The 20,363-nt window shown below is 40.6% G+C and overlaps 1 protein-coding gene across 4 annotated transcripts in view; it reads left to right on the forward strand.

Annotated features, from left to right (window-relative positions):
- DOCK3 (dedicator of cytokinesis 3) overlaps window positions 1-20,363 on the forward strand; it is a 571,728-nt gene that overhangs the window by 367,715 nt on the left and 183,650 nt on the right. For all 4 annotated transcript variants that reach the window (XM_032411365.1, XM_032411366.1, XM_032411368.1 and 1 more), the window contains exon 7: window positions 15,041-15,125. In XM_032411365.1, coding sequence (XP_032267256.1) covers window positions 15,041-15,125 — 85 coding nt within the window. The remainder of the gene's footprint in view (window positions 1-15,040; window positions 15,126-20,363) is intronic.

A 20,363-nucleotide genomic window follows, 5' to 3' on the forward strand; every position in this document is an offset into this window, starting at 1 on the left:
CACTTTCAATCTGGAGGTGTCTTTGGGTCTAAAATGAGTCTCTTGCAGACAGCATATTGATGGGTCTTGTTTTTTTATCCAATCTCATACCCTGTGTCTTTTGATTGTGGCATTTTGCCCATTTACATTTAGGGTAACTATTGAAAGATGAACTTAGTGCCAGCGTATTGCCTGTAAGGTGACTGTTACTGTATATTGTCTGTGTTCCTTTCTAGCCTATGTGACTTTTAGGCTCTATCTTTGCTTAGAGGACCCCTTTCAATATTTCTTGTAGGGCTGGTTTCGTGTTCGCGAGTTCCTTTAGTTTTTGTTTGTCCTGGAAGCTTTTTATCTCTCCTTCTATTTTCAGTGACAGCCTACCTGGCTATAGTATTCTTGGCTGCATATTTTTCTCATTTAGTGCTCTGAATATATCCTGCCAGTCCTTTCTGTCCTGCCAGGTCTCTGTGGATAGATGTGTTGCCAGTCTAATGTTTCTACCATTGTAGGTTATGGATCTCTTAACCCAAGCTGCTTTCAGGATTTTCTCTTTGTCTCTGAGACTCGTAAGTTTTACTATTAGATGTCGGGGTGTTGACCTCTTTTTATTGATTTTGAGAGGGGTTATCTGTGCCTCCTGGATTTTGATGCCTGTTTCCTTCCCCAAATTAGGGAAGTTCTCTGCTATAATTTGCTCCATTATACCTTCTGCCCCTCTCTCTCTTTCTTCTTCTTCTGGGATCCCAATTATTCTAATGTTGTTTCGTCTTATGGTATCGTTTATCTCTCGAATTCTGCCCTCGTGATCCAGTAGTTGTTTATCTCTCTTTTTCTCAGCTTCTTTATTTTCTGCTGTTCTCATTGATTAGTAAACTTGGTCTTGGCTGGCTGTTTTTGCTGATCTTCTGGGGGAGGGGACTGTTGCTGTGGTTCTCAAATGTCTTTGCCGGAGGCGGAATCGCCCGGCCCTTGCTGGGGCCTGGCTAAGTAATCTGCTTGGGTTTGCTCTCGGGAGCTTTTGTTCCCTGCAAGCTTTCCGTATACTTTTGGAGGACGGGAAAGAAAATGGCGGCCTCCCAATCTCCACCCGGAGGAGCCGAGAACTCGGGGCCCCACCGCTTAGTGCGCCCCCAGAGAAAAGCAGTCAATCACTCTCGTCTCCCCAGTCTCCGGCCGCACTCCGTGCTCACCCGGCCTCTGACCGAGCATTTCTATCTCTGGCACCCGACCCCGTGTGGAATCTCCAAACCCAGCAGATCCCTGTGGTGCGCTCCCATGCCGCTCCTCCCGGGGGAGGAAGGGGAGTGTCCCCGGATTTGCCTCTTGTTGGGTCCCTGCTCGAAGGGCAGTGGCCTGACTATGCCGCAGATCACGGTTTATGGCAACCCCGAGCTGAGAGCCCACTCCTCGGCTCTGTCTCTGCAGCTGGCTTCCCTGGTCTGATACCTGGGAGCTCTGCTGCACTCAGGCACCCCCGGTCTTTCTGTGACCCCAAGGGTCCTGAGACCACACTGTCCCAGCAAGAGTTCCACCCCCAGCTTAGCCACTGGAGCGAAGTCCCTCAGCAGAGTCGACTTCTAAAAATTCCAATTTTCTGGAGGGGGGAAAGATGGCGGAGGAGTAGGGGACCCTATTTCAACTGGTCCCTGGAATTGAGCTAGATATCTACCAGACCACTCTGAGCACCCACGAAACCAGCCTGAGATGTAAGAAGATCTGGATCTCTACAAATAGAATATCACAGGCAGTTGGTTTTGAGGTACAAAGCAGAGAGCCGTGATTCTGTGGGCAGATATCGGAGGATAAATGGCAGCGGAAGGGTGCCTGGACGTGGGGATCCTACACCGCCGGTGAGTGACAGCCTCGCTCGCTGGGGATGGGCACAGACTCGCAGACCGGTAGCGTCGGGAAAGGACTTTAGGGCAGCCCCCGGGTGGAAAACCAGAGCGGCGGGGTCACGCGCACAGGAACTGCAGCCCCCGGACAGAAACCTGGAGTGACGGAGTCGCGCACGCGAACTGCAGGCCCCGGGCTGGAAACCATGAGCGGCGGAGTTGCGCGCACACGAACTGGGAGCGGCTGGCGGTTTTAGAAGCACAAAGGGCAGAGACGTGCTCCGACCTGGAGGCAGGACTGGGAGCACTGCAGAGGGGCGCACAACCCAGACGCTGCAGTTTATAGCAGCACAGACAGAAACGGAGACGGTGTGACCTGGAGAGCTCACTGAAGAACAGACTGCGGTCTCTCTGCTCTGAGGCAGAGGGTTGGAAATGGTCTCTTCTGCTCTGACTCACGGAAGAGGTGCGGAAAGCCGCCAGGGAAAGGCGCCAGAGAACAAAAGCCCCAAAGACTGATTCCCGCTGAGCCCATCCCCCACCACAGGGGCGCAGGGCAACACCGCCCAAACAGGGTTGCCTGAGTAATAGCACAGCAGGCCCCTCCCGCAGAAGACAGGCTGGGAAAACAAGAGCCAGCAACCCTAAGGTCCCAAAAAAACAGGTGCATCTTGCTTGGGTTCTGGTCAATAATTTGGACTCTATACATTCCCTCAAACACCATCAACAGAATGACTAGGAGGAGGAGCCCCCAAAACAGAAAAGACTCAGAGATTATGACTTATGCTGCAGATTTACAAATGGATGCAGATATAACCAGGATGTTGGAGATGGAATTCAGGGTAGCAATTGTGAAGACAGTGGCCAGAATGGAGTAATCCATTAATGGCAACATAGAGTCTCTAAGGGCAGATATAAAAGGTGAATTGGCAGAACTTAAAAATGCTATCAATGAGATCCAATCCAATCTAGATAATCTAACAGCTAGAGTAACTGAGGCAGAAGGGCGAATAAGCAACCTGGAAGACAATATAATAGATAAAAAGGGAAAAGAGGAGGCCAGGGAAAAACAACTCAGAATCCATGAAAATAGAATCAGAGAAATAAGTGACACCATGAAGCATTCCAATGTCAGAATAATTGGGTTCCTGGAGGGAGTGGAGAGAGAGAGAGGGCTAGAAGATGTATTTGAGCAAATCGTAGCTGAGAACTTCCCTAATCTGGGGAATGAAACAAACATTCGAGTCCTAGAGGCAGAGAGGACCCCTCCCAAGATCAAGGAAAACAGGCCAACACCCCAGCATGTAATTGTAAAACTTGCAAATCTTAGAACCAAGGAAACCATCCTAAGGGCAGTTAGGGGGAAGAGATTCCTTACGTACAGAGGGAGGAACATCAGAATAACGTCAGACCTATCCACAGAGACCTGGCAAGCCAGAAAGGCCTGGCAAGACATATTCAGGGTACTAAATGAGAAGAACATGCAGCCAAGAATACTTTATCTGGCAAGGCCCTCATTTAGAATGGATGGAGCGATGCAGAGCTTCCACGACCGGCAGAAGCTGAAAGAATATGTGACCACTAAGCCGGCCCTGCAAGAAATATTAAGGGGGGTTCTATAAAAGGAGAAAGACCCCAAGAGTGATCTACAACAGAAATTTACAGGGACAATCTATAAAAACAACGTCTTCACAGGCAACATGATGACAATTAATTCATATCTTTCAATAATCACTCTCAACGTGAATGGCCTAAACGCTCCCATAAAACGGCCCAGGGTTGCAGACTGGATAAAAAGACAGGACCCATCCATATGCTGTCTACAAGAGACTCATTTTGAACCTAAAGATACATCCAGACTGAAAGTGAAGGGATGGAGATCCATCTTCCATGCCAGCGGACCTCAAAAGAAAGCTGGGGTAGCAATTCTTATATCAGACAAATTAGATTTTAAACTAAAGTCTGTAATAAGAGACACAGAAGGACACTATATTATTCTTAAAGGGTCTATCCCACAAGAAGATCTAACAATTGTAAATATCTATGCCCCCAACATGGGAGCAGCCATCTACATAAGCCAACTGTTAACCAAAATAAAGAGTCATATTGATAACAATACGTTAATTGTAGGAGACCTCAAGACTCCACTCTCAGCAATGGACAGATCATCTAAGCAGAAAATCAACAAGGAAACAAGAGCTTTGAATGATACATTGGACCAGATGGACCTCAAAGATATTTACAGAACATTCCACCCTAAAACAACAGAATACTCATTCTTCTCGAGTGCACATGGAACTTTCTCCAGAATAGACCATATACTGGGTCACAAATCAGGTCTCAACCGATACCAAAAGATTGAGATTATTCCCTGCATATTCTCAGACCACAATGCTCTAAAACTGGAACTCAATCACAAGAAAAAGTTTGGCAGAAATTCACACATTTGGAAGCTAAAGACCACTCTGCTCAAGAATGTTTGGGTCAACCAGGAAATCAAAGAAGAACTTAAACAATTCATGGAAATCAATGAGAATGAAAACACATTTGTCCAAAACCTATGGGATACTGCAAAGGCAGTCCTAAGGGGGAAATACATAGCCATCCAAGCCTCACTCAAAAAAATAGAAAAATCCCGAATTCACCAACTAACTCTACACCTTAAAGAACTAGAGAAAAAGCAATAAACGATGCCTAAGCCATGTATTAGAAGAGAAATAATTAAAATTAAAGCAGAGATCAATAAATTAGAAACCAGAAACACAGTAGATCAGATCAACGAAACTAGAAGTTCGTTCTTCAAAGAATTAATAAGATCAATAAACCACTGGCCAGACTTATCCAAAAGAAAAGAGAAAGGACCCAAATTAATAAAATTATGAATTAAACGGGAGAGATCACAACTAACACCAAGGAAATAGAAACAATTATTAGAAATTATTATCAACAACTATATGCCAATAAACTGAGCAATCTGGATGAAATGGAGGCCTTCCTGGAAACCTATAAGCTGCCAAGACTGAAACAGGAAGAAACTGACAACCTGAATAGGCCAATAACCAGTAATGAGATTGAAGCAGTGATCAAAAACCTCCCAAAAAACAAGAATCCAGGACCTGATGGATTCCCTGGGGAATTCTACCTTTAAACATTCAAAGAAGAAATAATACCTATTCTACTTAAGCTGTTTCAGAAAACAGAAACAGAAGGAAAACTTCCAAACTCATTCTATGAGGCCAGCATTACCTTAATCCCCAAACCAGGCAAAGACCCCATCAAAAAGAAGAATTTCAGACCGATATCCCTGATGAATATGGATTCCAAAACCCTCAACAAAATCCTAGCTAATAGGATCCAACAATACATTAAAAGGATCATCCACCACGACCAAGTGGGATTTATCCCCGGGTTGCAAGCATGGTTCAACATTCGCAAATCAATCAATGTGATAGAACACTTTAATAAGAGGAGGGAGAAGAACCATATGGTCCTCTCAATTGATGCAGAAAAAGCATTTGACAAAATACAACATCCTTTCCTGATTAAAACTCTCCAGAGTATAGGGATAGAGGGAACATTCCTCAAGTTCATAAAATCCATCTATGAAAAACCCACAGCGAATATCATCCTCAATGGGGAAAAGCTGAGAGCCTTTCCCTTAAGATCAGGAACACGTCAAGGATGCCCACTCTCACCACTGTTGTTCAACATAGTACTAGAAGTCCTAGCAACAGCAATCAGACAACAAAAAGAAATAAAAGGTATTCAAATTGGCAAAGAAGAAGTCAAACTCTCTCTTTTCGCAGACGACATGATACTTTATGTGGAAAACCCAAAAGACTCTACCCCCAAATTACTAGAACTCATCCAGCAATTCAGTAATGTGGCAGGATACAAAATCAATGCACAGAATTCAGTTGCTTTCTTATACACTAACAATGCAACTGTAGAAAGAGAAATTAGAGAAACGATTCCATTTACAATAGCACCAAAAACCATAAGATACCTTGGAATAAACCTAACTAAAGAGGTAAAGGATCTATACTCTAGGAACTACAAAACACTCATGAAAGAAATTGAAGAAGACACAAAAAGATGGAAAAATATTCCATGCTCATGGATCGGAAGAATAAACATTGTTAAAAAGTCTATGCTACCCAGAGCAATCTATACCTTCAATGCCATCCCAATCAAAATTCCAATGACATTTTTCAAAGTGCTGGAACAAACAATCCTAAAATTTGTATGGAATCAGAAAAGACCCCGAATCACCAAGGAGATGTTGAAAAAGAAAAACAAAGCTGGGGGCATCACGTTGCCTGATTTCAAGCTATATTACAAAGCTGTGATCACCAAGACAGCATGGTAGTGGCACAAAAACAGACATACAGACCAATGGAACAGAATAGAGAGCCCAGATATGGACCCTCAACTTTATGGTCAAATAATCTTTGACAAAGCAGGAAAAAACATGCAATGGAAAAAAGACAGTCTCTTCAATAAATGGTGCTGGGAAAATTGGACAGCCACATGCAGAAGAATGAAACTCGACCATTCTCTAACACCATTCACAAAGATAAACTCAAAGTGGATGAAAGACCTCAATGTGAGACAGAAATCCATCAAAATCCTTGAGGAGAACATAGGCAGGAACCTCTTTGACATCGCCCACAGCAACTTCTTTCAAGATACATCTCCAAAAGCTAGTGAAACAAAAGCAAAAATGAACTTTTGGGACTTCATCAAGATAAAAAGCTTCTGCACAGCAAAGGAAACAGTCAACAAAACAAAGAGGCAACCCACAGAATGGGAGAATATATTTGCAAATGACACTACAGATAAAGGGCTGGTATCCAAGATCTATAAAGAACTTCTCAAACTCAACACCCAAAAAACCAAATAATCAAGTCAAAAAATGGGCAGAAGATATGAAAAGACACTTCTCTGAAGAAGACATACAAATGGCTAACAGACACATGAAAAAATGTTCATCATCATTAGCCATCAGGGAAATTCAAATCAAAACCACATTGAGATACCACCTTACACCAGTTAGAATGGCAAAAATTGACAAGGCAAGAAACAACAAATGTTGGAGAGGTTGTGGAGAGAGGGGAACCCTCTTACACTGTTGGGGGGAATGCAAGTTGGTACAGCCACTTTGGAAAACAGTGTGGAGGTTCCTCAAAAATTTAAAAATAGAGCTACCCTATGACCCAGCAATTGCACTACTGGGTATTTACCCCAAAGACACAGATGTAGTGAAAAGAAGGGCCATATGCACCCCAATGTTCATAGCAGCAATGTCCACAATAGCCAAACTGTGGAAAGAGCCGAGATGCCCTTCAACAGATGAATGGATAAAGCAGATGTGGTCCATATATACAATGGAATATTACTCAGCCATCAGAAAAGATGAATACCCAACTTTTACATCAACATGGATGGGACTGGAGGAGATTATGCTAAGTGAAATAAGTCAAGCAGAGACTTATTTCACTTATTTGTGGAACATAAGGAATAACATGGAGGATATTAGGAGAAGGAAGGGAAAAATGAAGGGGGGAATTGGAGGGAGAGATGAACAATGAGAGACTATGGACCTGAGAAACAAACAGGGTTTTAGAGGGGAGGGGGGAGGGGGGATTGGCTCCCTGCTGATGGGTATTAAGGAGGGCACGTACTGCATGGAGCACTGGGTGTTATACGAAAACAATGGATCGTGGATCACCACATCAAAAACTAATGATGTATTGTATGGTGACTAACATAACATAATAAAATTTAAAAAAATAAATAAATAAAAGTTCCGATTTTCTGCTGTGCTGTTCTATCACTTGCCAGTAGCGGCTGACAGAGGCCCCCTCCCCTGCCGTCTGTCTTCCCGAATATCGCCTCAGATTCACTTTCCGCACGTCCTACCTTCCAAAAAGTGGTCGCCTTTCTGTTCAGAGAGTTGCTGGTATTCTTTTCTTCAATCTCCTCTTGAGTTCGTTGGTGTTCAGAATGGTTTGATCCCTATCCAGCTGAGTTCCTGGGACCAGACGAAATTTAGGTCTCCTAGTCCTTTGCCATCTTGCTCCTCCCCTCACTGTGTAATAAGCCCTTACACAGACATCCTAGCTGTGCCTTGTCAAGACCTATTTCAGAAGTTATTAATAACAGTTATTAATTATTGAGTACATCTACTTATATCACTGTGGGAAGTGCATGGTCTAACATATGCATTTTTTAAAGATTTATTTATTAGAGAGAGAGAGAAGGAGTGCATGTGCAAGTTGGGGCAGGGGGAGAGAAGCCTCAAGCAGATTCCCCACGGAGCATGATGCAGGGCTCCCACAACCCATGTGATCATGACCTGAGCTGAAGCCAGAAGTCAGATGCTTAACACACTGAGCGACCCAGGTGCCCCTAACATATGCATTGTTATAATGAAATGCTATTATGCTCTTCCAAGACAAGAGCTCTGTTTTACCTGATGAGGACACTGAGACTCCAAAGTACTTTTTCCAGTGTTGCATAGTGAGTGGTAGTACTGGTTTTTATACCCAGAACTGATCCCAAAGCCCATATACTTTATGCAGGACCTTACCATCTCTCTGATTATTTTTAAGTGTGAGTCTTAAAACCAAGCAAATTATTGCCAGTATTTCTAGTCCATGGGTTATTTGATCTTTGTTCTGTTCTCCTAGTGTGAACACTGTATGTCCCATAGTATATATCTGATTTAACATTGATTTAGAATTTTCAAGGATAGGAAGTAAACTGGTATTATACTCTTTTATTTAGAGTTTAAATTAAATGCAGAGCTCTCCACATCTACATAACAACAATTTTTATTTTGTTTCCTGAGATTAAGAATTTTTATTTATTTGGCAAAAAGAATTGAAGATCCCAGAATTAAATTTATATGGCTTATACTTGTTGACCTGTTTGCATATGTGTATACTCACTCCATAAGTAAAAATTACTAAAATTATATCATTTAAAAATTGGCACTTAAAATGTTGTGTTCTTACATTTTTAGAAACTGAAATACAAGAAGGGCATAAAATAAAGTTGTGCTCAACTGAACTAGCCATTATCTCTGCATAAGTCTCCTATTCAAAGAAAAAGTCAGTTAATTACATCCTCTCCAATGGAATTTTAAAACAATTTGTCTAGCAATATAATTTCAATGTGTTAATATTTTCCACACCTTCCATAAAAATTTTGCTAAAAGTTTCTTCTCATTCTAATCTCATCGCTACTATAGCATACCTAAGTTAAACTCCTGTTAACCCAGGACCCACAGGTTAATTGATCTTTGCCTTAGAAAAATACCTAAGTAAGAAATGCTTTATTCATAGAATAATTTATAAGATTTTTGTACTTCTTTAGGACGAAAGTACAGATTTGAATATGGTGTAAGCATTTTACAAGCTTTTGTTGAATTAGAATGATGTTTCTGTAGATTATCAAATGAAATAATGCGTATATTTTTATACTGAAGTCTCTACATTTAAGACAAATCACCAATAAATATATAATTTCTAGTTCTTATATTGTCTTTCTCTCCCTCTATCATAGTCTCTCTACTCCCCCTCTGTTTTATACCCTCTCCCTCAGATTTTCATATATCCTAACCCACCCATGTCCCTTTCTTCCCCCAGTTTATATCCTTCACCAAGGGAATTGTTTTTAGAGGAAGCAGCACAAGCAGAAGTTTGGGCTGTAGTATGCAGAAAATAATGCCACCCCCTCCTTCACGCCAACAAATTTCCTCTGAGTAGATTTTTAGCTAGGATTCAGAAGGGTTTATGGTTCAGTACTTTCCCTTTAAGGATGTGGTGATATTTTCCAGCTTCGGGACACCTGAAATTAGCAGAAGTTTCCAACAACTTCTTCTTAAAGTTATTCTGATACAGGGTGTTGTGCCCATCAGTTAGTACCTTGCTATATCCAAAAAGTCTGAGATAACGATGTTTAAAGTGTGCATGTGTCAAAAATCCTTCCATGAAGTTATGTTCAGATGACTAAATTTCTTTATCTTACTCACTCTTTGTGCATCTGTTTTGCTCATCATCATACCTTGCACTTAGCACAATGTCTGCACTTGGCAGGCACTATGTGAGTGTGAATCTACCTAATAAAATAGGTTTGTTCTTATGACTGGTGGCCCCTCATTCACCAATCTGTATTTGTTTCCTTCTGGATTGATATATTTGCACAAAATCATCCCTCAAACTATTATGACTGAATTGATTACAGTCACTTATTAGTATTTAACTTCAATGGTTCTTAGTAGAAAGATAGCAGGTATGGTGGAAATACCATAGGCTCAGAGTAAGACAGACCTAGTTTGAGACAAGCCCACCTCTGCCCCCTTCATAGTCCACTTCGTTAACCTCTCTGGACTTCAGTTTCCTCAATTATAAAATGGATCTAATACTATCTACTTCCCATATTGCTTAAAGATAATATATATAAAATGCCTATCCCAAGTAAATGTTCAGTAAAGGGTAGCTATTATTATTTATGTCTTATTATATTATTATATAAGTATAAATAAACTATGCTTTCATTAGTGTAGTTATTATCTATATGCTCTTTTTACGGTAAGTATTAGAAAAAGCCAGTACATACAGGAAATCTTTTTTTGTTTGTTTGTTTAAATTCAATTAGCCAACATATAGTACATCATTAGTTTTTGATGTAGTGTTCAATGATTCATCTGGTGCATACAGGAAATCTTAATATCTCTAGCCTTTCTCAACCAATTTGGGGGGAAAACTGAGTCCTGATAACTTAAAATATCCATTGTTTATAATTAATTGACTTCACATTATTTTCTATGTTCTGTGGTTCAGATGAGGAATGACAGAAGAAAAAATACAATGGAAAATAGAATAGAATATAGAACATTCTAAAGAAATGTAAAATTCAAAGAATTTGATATAGAGATTCAGGGTCTTTAAAGAGGTGCACATGAAAGAATGCAGGACCAGGAGTATCTCTTATACACTGCTGTGTCCCTAAGTTCAGCATGAACCTAGCACAGAGTCGGTGCTAATAAATATTTATTGAATTACTGGAGTGAATGAATGAGTGATCAATGGCAGGTGGTGAGACAACACTAAATGTTTTTGTGAAGACTGTTCACCTAAACAATTAGTAAGACCATTTTTGAAAACGCAGCTCTATACTACATCTGTATATAGATATGCATAGATGTATACCTCCTGCTTGTGTTGATCTGTTCAAGAGTCTCTTTTTCAGACACTGTATCTCTTTGATCCCAGTCCTTGTACTTTAGGCCGTATTTTGGCTAATGATGTAACACATAATTATGATAATTATAACAGCAGTAGTAGTTTACAATTCCAGACAGTGTGCTAAATGCTTTCCAACAGCCTGTGATAGTAGATAGGACAGTGTGGCCTGGGGGAAGAGCCAAAGTGCAAATCAGGCAGTTTGACACTAGAACCCATGCTCCTCAGTACTCCGCTGCCCTGCCTCCCTGTGCTGGGAAGACAGAGAAAAGACTAAATTAACCACTCTCTGCACCTGCTGTTCACTGTTCTTAGAGTAAACCACAAGGAGAAATAGCCAGAAACCTCTTTTCCAGAATGAAATTTGTAGTGAATGTGTGTGGCTTCTCACTGTACAGCATCTCTGCCTTTTTCCAGTGAGGCCAGTCCTCCAAGTTAGCTTTTGAAAACTACTCTTCCTCCTTTGAAGACTATCTCAGGAGAAGGAACTCAGTCTTCATTTTATCAGATCACCCATTAATAATTTTCTTATTTCCTAAGATAATGACATCAAGAAACTAAAAGGTACTGTGCTCTACTGACTTCTAGGAGACAGAAAACACTGCTCCCAGATGAATATGAACATTTGCTTGACTCAAAACTGCTGTATTCCCTGTATCCAGGACCACTGGTGGGAAATGATAGGTCCTCAGAGAGTACCTGTGGGGTGAGTGGATGGGTGTATGCATGGGTAGATGAATGGACAAGCAAGCTAAGGGTGTCACAGTGCTAAGACAGAGTTTGCATAAATGTCAGTCTAGACAGCCCATCGCTGTGTATGGTGCACAACCACAAAGCACATGCACTCAATCCTAGCCCTATTGACTTAGGTCCACTGGGATTTTTTTCTAGTGCTGTTGTTTTGAAAATACCTGTTTTGATTGGAATATTCACACAGTCCTTTTTGTTACTTAATTGTAATAGTTAAACTGTTATATATTTTATGAGAACTAATGGTTAAAGAATATTTATGAAATTTGATTCTTCATTGTTGTATTTTAGAAAGTTTCAATAGCTAACTATAGAAAATTGGAAAATGTTTTTTAGTGATCAAATGTATGATTCAGTTTCCCTCATATAAATACTAAAGTCATTTTTTGATCTTCCCACTGTTTTTCTACATGCATATAGAAGTATTTTAAATACTTTGAGGTCATACCTGCAAAATTATCTTTATGATGTAAATTGATTTTTATGACAAGAGAGGTAGAAAGGATGTGCTTCATCTTTCTCTTGCTTTCTGTGATGCTGCTGCCTTTACATGCAGGAAGTGCTGGAAGCCAGAGACCGGACATTATATCAGAGAAATTAAGAATAACTAATATGAAGTGACTAAATGCAGTATTTTTTGATATAAGAAGACAGGATCCCAGTGGTAGAAAAATTAAATCTCTTATCAACTTAAGTACATTAACTTCAATAATCAGATTCAATAGCATGGTTTTGCCATTAAACTGTAAACTATCATAGTTAAGGCCAACAGTGTATTACTGATTTCATCATGCAAAACTGACGATTTTTTTTTTTTGCACCTAGTACCAAAAGTTATTTCTTCTTTAAAAAGTCATGTTTCTCTCTCTCTCTCTCTCCCCCTCTTTTAGAGAAAGAGAGAGCACAAGCATGGGGGAGAGGGGCAGAGGGAGAGAGAATCCTAAGTAGGCTCGATGCCCAGCACAGAGCCCAGCATGGGCCTAGATCTCACAACCCTCAGATCATGACCTGAGCCAAAATCAAGAGTTGGATGCTTGACCAATGAGCCACCCAGACACCCTATAAAAATTCATGTTTTTGTATTAAAGGATGATGTAAGTTATATAATAGAAGAACTTGAGTTTTTATCTTTTAGTAGAAAAACAGGTTTTTCTTTTTTTCTTGCCTGCTAAAAAGTACCAATCTGAATTTTGATTCTTAATCGTGGTTATCATATTAACCTATGCAATTAGTATGTTTGCTTCTACCTTTTTCATATACGTTTGATTTTCTATTTTTGTTTTAGCAATCTTACTGCAACTTCTTTAACCTCTTCATATCTCTTCCTATAAATAGGTTATAAATTATAAATAAAACAAATGCATTTTGGATGTACACATGGTTTTTTAAATTTATTTTTTCACATGGTTTTTGTTTTTTGGGGTTTTTTTTAGATTTTTATTTATTTTTTGACAGAAACAGCGGGAGGGAACACAAGCAGGGGGAGAGGGAGAAGCAGGCTTCCCACTGAGCAGGGAGCCCGACGCGGGGCCCAATCCCAGGACCCTGGGACCACGACCTGAGCTGATGACTGAGCCACCCAGGCGCCCCTCACATGGTTTTATTTTAAATAAGTGGCAGTTTTATGCACAGAAAGAGCCTACAGAATTAGTTTTGCTAGTATTTTCTAACAGTGGTTCATAGTCTAGTTGAAGAGAAAAAAATACATACTTCTCCTTTCATTGTCTACGGAATACTTTTGCTAGATACAGTAATTTATAACCCTTGTGTTGGAGTATAGGGTGGTCACAGAGCAGCTCTGAAGCCCTGATGAGAGTTATAGACCCTCTCCTCAGAAAAAATTCATACATGAACACACACACATACTGTTGAAAGCAATTTCAGGGTTCACAACCCCCTAACTCCATTTGACTCCAGGTTTAGAGAGTGAGAAAAGAGCTAACATTTACTGAACATAAATTATGTGCCATATTTGAATGCAAGAGTTCTGGCTGTCTGAAGTTATTTACACTGCCTCATACTGCCTGCCGTATTTAATCAATCGTTAATCACCATCTCTTATTCTTCCCTCCGAAAGTTATATCAGATCTTCCAAATACCTGGAGTATTTTTAGGAGTAGTACTCCTTGATTAAACTTTCATATAAAGTTTCTTAACATACTGGCTAATCATCGGAGAGTCAAAAATCGACAATTGTAGAACTTTTGATGTTTTACACAAATGAACATTTCCAGTTAGAATAAGAATGTTATTAGCTTCCTTTTGTCTGTGAAGTTAAGGAAGGACAGAGCATCTAAGATTTCTTTTTAGAAGTAAAAGCCTTGATCACACCTGTGAGAGAAGAAAACAAGGAATTTAAAATGTATCAGGAATAATAACCATGTGTGCTGGCTATACAAATAAACACACATGGGGGCGCCTGGGTGGCTCAGTTGTTAAGCATCTGCCTTCAGCTCAGGTCATGATCCCAGGGTCCTGGGATCGAGCCCCACATGGGGCTCCCTGCTTGGCGGGAAGCCTGCTTCTCCCTCTCCCACTCCCCCTGCTTGTGTTCCCTCTCTCGCTGTGTCTCTCTCTGTCAAATAAATAAATAAATAAAATATTAAAAAAACAAAACAAATAAACAAACACACATGGGTGAACTGAAAAAAAAAAAGACATTGGCTAATGTGTGGTAAGGTCTTTACTATAACCAATGCCAGTATTAATTAAATTGAAAATGAGATAAAAACTCAATTAAAACATACATTTTTTTTAGTTCAGTATCTTTTGGAGGGTGATTTTTTATGTGTTTGAATTACAAATCTACTTGGACCCTGAATAATTTTTTCATCCTAATGAAAGTAATGCATGACTGAGCCTTGAACATACTTGTAGGATTGGGAGGAAGAGAAAAATAAAACATGACTTACTAATAATCTATAGAAAATACATCCTTAATGAACTCAAGCAGTCTCTTATAGACATGATACTGAATGAGTTCTTTTTACCATCACAAGGGGGAACTGCTTGGTGATTAAAATTGTCAGTCTTAAAATCCCCAGCCTCATTTATTTACCTTAAGGTGAGCACAATTACGTGTTACTGGATAAAAGCATGTCCCTGCTGGGGTAGTGTCTCAAGCTCTGTCCGCAAGGTCATGGCAGTTATGAGCTTCTGGGCACACAAAGAGAGATGAGTAATCTGAGGACATGGCATGCTGAGTGTGTTCTTTCTGTTTACTAGGCATTTGGGCCTGGACTTGGTGCCCCGAAAGGACTTTGAAGTAGTGGATTCAGACCAGATTAGTGTCTCAGATCTCTATAAAATGGTAAGAAATCTAACACAGGGTAAGTTTGTTCCTGCACACCTCATTTTTTCTCCTTTATTTTCCCTATTTACATTATGAAACAATATTGCTAAAGTTGTTCCTTTGTCTTTGTCCCATTGTTATGTAAGGGGTCTTCCTTATTCTGATGCTACATACCTCCTTTGCTTTCTAAATGGAATTACTGTGTAAAGCTGTACCATAATATCCAGGGATCATTTATCTATTGGTTTTTGTGGTGAATGGAGCTCCTTCAGCCTGCAGCAGTTACCAAAATTCTGTCTCTCCCCACCTCTTAAAAAGAGAAGGTAGTTGAAGCTGTAAAGAGCCAATTTATTGGTTAATGTAACGATTAAACCTGGAAGTAATGTACCAGTATTTCTAAGAGACCTGATGCATCCTTAGCTGTCTATTGGCAGTTATTTTTTTTAATTTAATTTAATTTTATTATGTTATGTTAGTCACCATACAGTACATCATTAGTTTTTGATGTAGTGTTCCATGATTCATTGTTTTCGTATAACACCCAGTGCTGTTATTAAAATGTTTTGAGTTAATTAATGACCAAGATTACATTTTACAGGCTGAATGAGAAGTAACTAAAAGAAAGGTAAAAAAATTTGAGGTAAAACAAACAAACATCAGAAACCTCGGGTGACTATTAAGCTTAGACAAAGGGACTGGCTAAAACTTTGAGGAGTTATGTATTTGAGAATTATTTTTTGGTGAGAATTACAGGTTTTAGAAAGAATTATAAGTTTTTCTTTAAGAAAAATGTAATTTTTATAGGGAACTTCAAAAATATGAAGTATGTTGCCTGGTCGAGGATCTTTGGAAATTTGCCTAAATAATATACAAGTAACATATCAATTGCTTATGTATATTTGCTAGTGTTCAAAAGCATTTGTGTATAGTTACCCTAACTATGTGATAAGCATGGGATGTAGAGATTAAAGATGAACAAGACTTATCCCTTCCTTTAAGAATATCACCATCTGGAGTATTGGATCTTAAACCTTTCTGGGTCATGAAGATCAGATAGAATTTCTTCCTAGGACAGCGCAAGTATGGTTTTGCATACAAAGTTTTACACTCCATTTTAGGGAATTGACAGTTCCTTCTGATGATTGTCCATGAAGTCTATACATGGCCCCCATGTTTAGAAACTATTCTAGTGGGATCAAATAGACCACAAGCAAGCAATTGCAATATATGTGCTGCATATACACTGATGTTGTTAGAGGGAGTGACTGATTACTTGGGGCTGGAAAAAAATCAATGAAAGCTTCCAGTGGCAATAATACTCAAGGTGAGCCTTGAGGGGTGGACGGGGGTTCACCCAGAGGACAAACAAGGAGAGACATTCCAAAATGGCACAACAGCATAGGAAGTGGTAGTTCCAGGAAACTATAAGGTATTTGGTAACTTTGGCATGTAAGTATGCATTAGTGATCGGGAAAGTAAGGTGCAGAAGGAGGCAAGGGTCAGATCATGAAGAGTTTTGTAAGCCCCAAATTGCACGCCCTCCAACAGTCTGATGTAACCATGGGAGTAACATGATTGGATATAGATATGGGTGTGTTTATTTTTTTTAAGAGAGGGAGAGAGAGAGAGAGAATCTCAAGCAGGTTCCATGTCCAGCATGGAGCCCAATTCGGGGCTCAATCTCACAACCCTGAGATCATGACCTGAGCTAAAATCAGAGTCGGATACATAACTGACAGAGCCACCCAGGTGCCCCCGGATATGGGTTTTAAATGCTGTCTCTGTCTATAGAAAATGTAAAATGCAGAAGACTGGAATCAGGGAGGAAGGAGACCACAGAAGTGGCTCGGGCAATAAATAATGGCTAGACAGCAATAAGAATGAAGAAGAAATGCAGTAGAGAATGTAGATGTTAGTAAATAAAAATCAATTTGATTAATTAGATGTGGAAAGTGAAGGGTGATTGAGAGGTTGAGGCTAAGAACCTCCCTCACAATGGTGGCTTAGAGGATTCTATTTTTGGTGAGGATTTTGCATTTTATTTAAAGCCTACGAAGGTATTTGAGCAGGGGAATCACATGATCTGTCTTACATTTTAAAAGGATCCCTCCGGCTGGTGTGCGCAGAAGGACTGGAGTAGGGCAAGAATGGAAGCAGGGAGCAGTCATTAAAGCAAAAAGATTTTAATTTTCAATATTTGGGCTAGAGTCGGAGCAAAGGATGTAGTAAGAAATTGTTGGATTATGAATGTGTGTTGGAGATAAATCCATTCAGAGTTGTTGATAGATTGATTTGGTATGTGTGTACAAAAAAGAATGTATGTGTGTACATATGATTTGGTATGTGTGTACAAAGAAGACTGACTCCTATGTTTTGATCTTCCCAATTTTGACCTTATAAAAGTAGAATAGGAAACATTTTGGGAGAAGCAGGTTTGGGAATACAGCAGTGGGGATCAATATATTGGTCTGGTTTTTCCTTTCAAGTTTGACATGCCTTTTAAACTGCCAAACTGAGATGTTGGAAGTCTGGACCTCAGAAGTGAAGTTCAGATATAACAATTTTAAAGTCATCAAAGTATATGTGGTATTTAAAGCTGTTGGATGAGATGACCACTCCTTTTCCCCGACCTCCATACAGTGAAACCCAGTGTTCAGTAGATCCTACACAGCACTTCCAAACAGCCAAGCATCAATAAACATTGGAGGAAACCTCCCATAAAAGTTAGAGACCAGAACAAATACATGTGAAAGGAACTTGGAAGAAACAGACAGTCAGTAGAAGAAAATGATGGTTGCTGTCTGCAAAGAGAAATGAGGAAACAACAAGGAGACAGAGTGGAGCAATCTAAGAAGCAATCAAAGGAGCTCTAGAAAATTACAAATGAGATAACAGGGATAAACTTGATACAAAGATTAGAAAATAGGGTGACAGCAACAAAAAATTATCAATAGGAGAGAAATGTTAGAGGTTTGATCCAAGAGGTCCAATATCCAGATAATGGAGTTTCAGAGGAGAGAACAGAGAAAAAGAAAGAAAATTACTGAAGAAATCTTATTAAAAATTTTCCAGGGTGGTGATATCACCAAGATGGTGGAATAGGAGTTTTCCATCCTCTGTCCCCCATGAAGATCAACAATTAGGCACAAATGAAAAATAGCTCTGGGAGAGCTCAGAAGAAAGCTATCACTTAAGAAGCCTCAGTAAGACAGTAGAGCAAAACCTCAGAGTAACTATACAAAAGGGTAGGAAGAACAGTTTTATTTTGCTGCATCATTCCATACCCCAGGATGGCACTGCTCAGCACCAAGAAAGAACTCCTGGCTTAAAAGAGTTCCCCTCTCTAGGAAAAAGGAGAGGAGGAGGAGTAACCAGCTTACCCAGCCCTTCAGGCCACTGTATAAGAGGACCCACTTCAGTTTTACCCCACCCAGAGACTGGCAAAGCTGAGACAACTAGAGATAGGTAGGAACAAGGAAAAGGGCAGGGGCTACCTGTATCAGCCATGCAGCGAGAGTGACCATGGTTCCCACTGGCCTGCTCTGCATAGGATCCCAGCAGCCTTCACTGCCGAGGACTTCAGCTACCCTTATAGATGCTACAAACCCCTGCAGCTTTCATCACTGAGGACCTTGTCATGGACCCCAGCAGACTGCTCACAGAGGACCCCAGCATCTTCCACCTTTGAAGAAACCGGTGGCCAGCGAAGCTGCCACAGAACCCCTGCATATTTTTTCACCAAGTTTTTCACCCCACAGGTATTTGCATTCACAGATTCCAGCCCCCTGAGCACCTCCTGCTCTCTCCCCACCCCTTGCTGGGGCATGAAATATGCAGCAGCCAGCCCCTGCTCTGTGGCTATGCACATGTAACATACCAGCCTAGACTCCCATGGCTGACCCCCATGGTTGTGCATATGTTCATGCCTAGCCCCTGCAGCTGTATACCTGCACACTGCTAGCCTGACTTCTGTCACTGGCCTCCATTGGCGTGCATGCTCCCATGGTGAACTCCTGTAAACACAGGAGTGTATGCCAGCAGCCAAGGCCCCCACCGCTGCTTATGGGTCCATATTTGCCCTTGACACTTGTCAATGGCCTGCATCGATGGACTCACCCAAAGCTAGCCCCTGCAGCTATGCACCTGCATATTGCCAACCCAACTCCTGTCCCAGTCTCCACTGCCTCTACAGCTGCACAAATGCATGCCAATAACCAGGGCCCCTGCAGTTGCTAGTGCATGTGCAATTGGCATCAGCCTCTTCTCCTGGTCCCAGCCCTTAAAATTACCTCTGTGTCTGCAGCTTTCCCCTGACATTTTGCAGGTATCTGCAGCTGAGGGTAATACATACTACCAGCTCTGGCCACCACTGCTGTCTGCCCACATTCCTAGCTGCTGGACTTGGAAGAGCCACTGAGGACCCCAACAACCATTGCAGACACTGTGGACCCTCTGCAGCTCTCCACAAGGATCACATGGTGATGTTGTGGACCTATGTGGCCTAAACCAGTGAGATATACACTCTTGGGCCCAGAGCTGCCACATGTACTTAGCACCCTGCACCGCTAGGCCCAGAGTCACAGCATTCTCTGGCATGTCCCCACCCATTGGTGAAGGTCTTTCCTCTATCTAAGTCAGTCAGTATAGTCTGGAAGAAGTGACTGCTCTTCACATGCACAGACAACTATTCAAGAGTACAGGAATCATGAAAATCAAGGAAACATGATACCACCAAAGGAACACAGTAAACTTTCAGTGACCCTTAAAGAAATGGAAATACACCAATTGCCTGATAAATAATTCAAAATAATTGTTCTAAAGATGCTCAGAGAGCTTATAGCTCAAACAGAAGAACAATTCAACAAAATCAGGTAAATAATATAAGAACAAAATGAAAAGTTCAGCAGAAAGATAGAAAACATAAAAAGTAACCAAATAAATATTGGAGCTGAAGGATACAAACACTGAGGAATTCAATAGAGAGCTTCAAGATCAGAATGGACCAAGCAGGAGAATCAGTGAACTCAAAGACAGATAAATTGAAAAAGAATGAAGAAATCCTGTGGGACTTCTAGGACACCATTTAAAGAATTAATCTACACATTATTAGAGTACCAAAGAAGAGAAGGAGAAAGGGGCAGAAAGCTTATTTAAGGTGATAGTGGCTGAGAACTTTCTAAATCTGGGGAAAGATTTGGATATCCAAATCTTTGGATATCCATGATATTCATAGGTCTCCAAACAATTTCAATCCTC

Source organism: Phoca vitulina, unplaced genomic scaffold, assembly GCF_004348235.1.
Source record: "Phoca vitulina isolate PV1807 unplaced genomic scaffold, GSC_HSeal_1.0 scaffold13, whole genome shotgun sequence".
Classification (NCBI taxonomy): domain Eukaryota; kingdom Metazoa; phylum Chordata; class Mammalia; order Carnivora; family Phocidae; genus Phoca; species Phoca vitulina.